The sequence below is a fragment of the Porites lutea genome, chromosome 7, assembly GCF_958299795.1.
Source record: "Porites lutea chromosome 7, jaPorLute2.1, whole genome shotgun sequence".
Classification (NCBI taxonomy): domain Eukaryota; kingdom Metazoa; phylum Cnidaria; class Anthozoa; order Scleractinia; family Poritidae; genus Porites; species Porites lutea.
Genome location: NC_133207.1, coordinates 24,251,818 through 24,256,993, shown reverse-complemented (window position 1 = coordinate 24,256,993; position 5,176 = coordinate 24,251,818). Strand labels below are relative to the sequence as shown.

The window sequence follows — 5,176 nt, the reverse complement described above, 5'->3', positions numbered from 1 at the left end:
TATGCTTTAAAAAGACACTGTTGGTTTTCATCCACTACCCTACCCCACTGTACATTTTTGCATCCGTCTAAGAAATATTGCTTCCCGCCTACGCGATCAGTTTGCACATGGAACAACAACAATCAGTGCATCGTTTGAAGAATTTAAAGGGAACAGCACTTTCTTTGTGAGCGAATGGTTGAGGCAGAAAGGCCTATAAAAACTCTGCGAGATACTTGATACTTGTGTGATCAATACGACACGTTGGAGTTTTTGACCGATCAACAGTTCTATCGTGTTGTTTTGAATGGCGGACATACCCTGGCAGATATCACAGGAGAAGTCCAAGAATATTCTTTTTTCCTTACCTTTCTTTCTTTTTTTCAAAAAGACTACCTCTGATTTTGTTTATTGCCACCCAAACTGCATTTTTGCAGGCGTCACTTTTTCTAAATATGCGTAATGCCTTGTTCTAGCTATAGGATGCAACTATAACCCGGTTGGACTAGAAGATAGCTCTAAAATTCCCGACAACCAGTTTACTGCCTCGTCATCTGCAGATAACAAATTCCCATCAATGGGCCGCCTAAAAGGAGCAGCGTCATGGTTACCCAAAAACACGCTTAGTGATGATGACTTTCTGCAAATTGACCTGGGATCTGCTTACTCTCTATGCGGTGTAGCCACGCAGGGTTCTCCAATAGCGGATGAGTGGACAACAACGTACAAGATTATGACATCATTGGATAACTCAACTTGGACAGCATATGCTGAGAACAACAGCGTGAAGGTTTTAGTTCTTCAATAAATATTCATATCTTATTAAACGCTGTAGTGTGTAGTATCGTAAGGTGTTTGTCACGTGGTTGGCAAGCGCGTAGGGAGAGTCAAGGAGGCGAGCAAAATTATCTCACGACACCACACACTAAACCGTACAATAATAAGAGATTTTTTAATCAACTTACGTGAGAGGTTACAAATTGTAATGATAATGCTGCGAGCAGATGTTGGGCAGTAGAACATAATGGAAGCAGTAAATGTATAAAGGGATTTTGATAAATTTATCTATCGGCTCAATTTCCATCATTTTAGAATTATATAACATTATAATTTCTTTGTATTTGTGAAGTGAAAAATGCAAATATTTCGAACAGTAAATGTGCTGAGGGTAGTGGTGGATCCAGACTTGAAGGATAGAGGGTTGTGGGTCAGTGATAATTAAGTGGAGAGTCCGGTCTTGCAAACAGTTTTTGTTGGTCCTACAGGGCTTGTTTTGGTGAGGGGGGGGGGGGGGGGGGGGAGGGAGGGGAGAAATGAGATTGGTGTTGGTATGAGATTGGTGTTGACATCGAAGAAGCGAAACGAGAGAAGGGAGCACGAGCTATGGACGGCAAAAGACGCACCCAGATCCAGGCACATCTAAGTTATGATAACACCGCTGGACGTACGCTTGCTCAAAATCATCGTGACACACAAAAATCGAGACTGTTAACATAAGATAAGGCAGAGGACCCAAGAACCCACAGGCCCACGAAAGATTAGTGTGCTGCTCGCCTGGGGGCTCGTAGCAACAAGCACGAATATTGTAGTGAGAATGCATAACAAACTAAAAATTATCGGGGGTGTGGGCGCTGGGTTTAATTCAGCTTTAGGGGAAACACAGTGTTAAATAGATGAAACACAGTAAAAGAGTATAAAGAGTCATGCAAAGAAGACCGATGAACATGAACTTTTAAAAAACCGTCTAGCAGGTACAGAAATTATTTTAAAATGAAATTAGAAGATTTTTTCACTCGAGAAATCATCAAAAACAATCTATTTTAAGAAAGGGCGCCGAGCAAAGAAGAAGTTACAAGTTTAATTTGCAATTCCGTGAAAATAATCAATGCCCATATCATGTTTCGTTCCATTAGATTTAGCGACATTTTTCACGAGCAATTTCTTCCCTCTTGTACGGTTATTAAGTTCCTTAACAGATAGCATCTTCGTGTATACAGTTAGACACTTATAATAGTGCGCATTGTATTTTCACAACTAAACTTTACCAACCAGTGTTATTTTGGCTGCTCTTTATAAAACAAGAGAAATACATTATTTAGCAATATTCCTAAAACAATGAGACAGCGGCCATATCATGTTGGTGTCCCAAACTAATCCTGTGAGAGTGTATCCTTATTTTATATAGAAACTTTTTTTTGCTCCAATACGTTTGCATAGCTAGCTGCCGGCAACGTGAGTGAAAACGCTCTATAGAAATTAAGACTACTCTGGGAACAATTTTTGAAGCTGTTTAAAGACTCTCAGAAAGTGTTTACTTTTTATTGCAATCCGTGCGCGAAATTTCAACATAGAACGCTACTGCTTGTGTTTAACACATAACGTTAATTTTTTTTATATGTTTATATTTTTTAGATCTTCAACGGCAATGACGACAGATCATCGATTGTTAAAAACGACCTTTATCACGCAACTCTGGCAAAATTCATTCGCGTCTACCCTTTGTTGTATAAAACTCATAAGGCATTAAGAGTTGAAGTTTACGGCTACGCTAGAGGTAGGATGTGACTTAAGTTAGGGCTTGTTTACATGGAGATGGTGGAACCCAGATAGGTGGCGTAACTGTGGCGGGTCTCCCCACCTAACATGTAAAAGTGATCAAATTAAAATGAGAGATTATATGGACAGGCGGGTTACCCCACCTAAGCGGGTTACCTTACCTACCTGGGGTCCCCCACCTCCATGTAAACAGGCCCTTGGATCACATACATCTCCCCATGTAAGGGAATCCAAGACATTCTTGGATCAGTCTGGATCCCACGCTTTTTTTTGGATTCCTAGCCTGCGTCACAGACGTGATTTAACCTTGATAAATAAAGTCTGCGCAGCAGCGCCGAGATCCTTGTTCTGGGTCCCCAACGTATTCAACGAATTACCGGAAGTGGGCGCGTTTCGAATTTCCTTTCATCCTGACTGGCAAATCGATAGTGGCTTCTTTCAACACGAAGGCGCGCTATAAATCAATCACGGCGCGTGCTCAAACCCTGGTACACAGGTAAGGGCCCAGAACAAGGATTTCGGCGCTGTTTCGAAGACGGACTAAACCAGAGTTCAGTTTCGTCTGTAGCGCAGGCTGCGGATTCCCTGAGCTGTATTTCGGATTCCAAAGCCCAGGATTTACATTTTCACAATCAAACACTTCCCGGATTCAGTTTCAAAAACAGGTCGTAACCCACACTCCATATAAGCGGGTTAGACGATGTGTGATAATATACAAAGTTATTGTTCTAAATTATTTACTCTGAAAAGGTGCACCTGCCGCTGCCACTTTTGGAAAATATTTCATTGATTTTCCCAACGTTTTGTTAAGAGCTGCTTTCGGTTTGAAGTATAACTGTACCTTGGAGATCAGTTCTTATAAAAAACGATGCAGAAAAAAATCCACTAGACTCTTTAAAAGTGTTCTTGTTGCGGGTTATGCCGAGGTATCGACAACCCGCAGACATCGAAAGCAATTAATTATCAAAAGTTTTTTTTTTGAAGGATCATACTTAACTGAATGTCCCTCTGGATTTGACGCTGACTGCGTTCCACATGACCCACTTAATCCAAATTGTAATGGTAAGAAGTAAACAAACTGTGTTTAATATATAAGAAAATAAATAGCTTGCTTTCATAGCTATAGAGACATTTACGAGCTAGTGTTCCCTTTGTAAGACTTTCGTCAGAGGAACCATGTTTCCGCAGGGCGGAAACGTGACAGATATAAGCAACTCTATGTTTCTATCGAGTTTACAAAAATACGGGAACACGTTATTTCGTGCTGTGCCGTGTCAAATGCTTTCGACAATCAAAATATAAGTCCGTTGTATACTCATAGGTTTTCAATAGGGTCAGTTAACTCATTTTATTTATAATCTGAATCATTTCTATGGAACTCACTTTGTTCCTTGCCAGAGTCTATGTTTAACAATATACTATGAGCTTAAATGGAAGGATTGTAAGTTTTCTGTGCTTTACATACTGAAATAGACCTTCTAAATGTCCTTAGTTTTTTCCTGGTTTATTATGCCATTTGAAAATACTTGTTTGGCGCGAATTTCACCAGTGGAAAATTCCCCCGGCGACGTGATGAACCAATAGGAGAATGAGTTCCTGACACAGCGTATGTCAATCATTTTCTCCTCGTGAATTTGTAATGTGATTCAAAACCATTCAGGAAAGTCGACTTCGTGATATCGTCGCTCGTTCGGTCGCTGGGCGACCTCGTTGAAGCTCGCTTTGCTCACTTTTAAGAACTTATGCTTGGTCGACTTATGGCAAGATAATACTGTACATATCAAATGGTACAGCTACGCCATTTGCTAGAACATGTTTTTTTCTTTTTTTTATTTAATTTATTATTTGAGCTAAATTTACATCACACAAAACGTATACATATTACAACTTGACGAAACAAACATAAAAATAGCTGAGGTTACATTTATGCTTGAATTCGCTTAGCTACTTACAATAAAAGGAAAGGACGGTGAACGGTGGACGGTGGATGGCTCAACTTTGCAGGACACATGGCTAAGTCAAAGCGATTAGCTAGAGAGTAACCAGTGCAAGCAACAAATTTAAATAAGAAAAAATTTCCATTTGTTTGAAAAGACGGTGAAAGAATTACAGCGGAGTGCTTCTTGTTTTTCCATCTCCATGACGGAATTTAGTTTGCCCTTAAAAAGAGTCATGGAGGGAGACGTACCTGCAAGTTTGCTCGAGTATATCTGATATCTCCCAATAAGAAGAACGAGATCAATGTCGGTAGAGGGTGCAAATTTAGAGAGTCCCGTCAGATGTAAATCGGTTAGTGCAGTACTCTTGAGGCTCTTTTGAATTAAAAATTGTTTAACATCGTTCCAAAAAGCAATTGTTGCCGAACATCTCAGAAATAGATGAGATATAGACGCATTTGTCCGATTGCTTTAAATAAATTTTCTTTAAAAAATCATTGGTAGCAATCCTCCGATGCAAAAACTTATAATGAAAAGTTCTTAATTTTGTAGAAGCCGTACAGTGGAAAGCGATTGTGTATGCATCTTTCCAATCAATATCACTTGCATTTTCGACTTGAAGGTCACTGAGCCACTTCTCTTGGCTTCTAATGGGTGTAGAGATTCTTTTTCTCAGTAGCGACTTATAAATAAAGTTGTTAACT

At 39.8% G+C, this 5,176-nt stretch overlaps 1 protein-coding gene across 2 annotated transcripts in view; it reads left to right on the top strand.

Moving 5' to 3' along the window:
- Window positions 1-228: 228 nt before the first annotated feature.
- LOC140943285 (uncharacterized) overlaps window positions 229-5,176 on the top strand; it is a 36,207-nt gene continuing 31,259 nt past the window's right edge. For both annotated transcript variants that reach the window (XM_073392362.1, XM_073392361.1), the window contains exons 1-3: window positions 229-769; window positions 2,392-2,533; window positions 3,520-3,597. In XM_073392362.1, coding sequence (XP_073248463.1) covers window positions 557-769; window positions 2,392-2,533; window positions 3,520-3,597 — 433 coding nt within the window. In that variant the 5' untranslated portion in view covers window positions 229-556. The remainder of the gene's footprint in view (window positions 770-2,391; window positions 2,534-3,519; window positions 3,598-5,176) is intronic.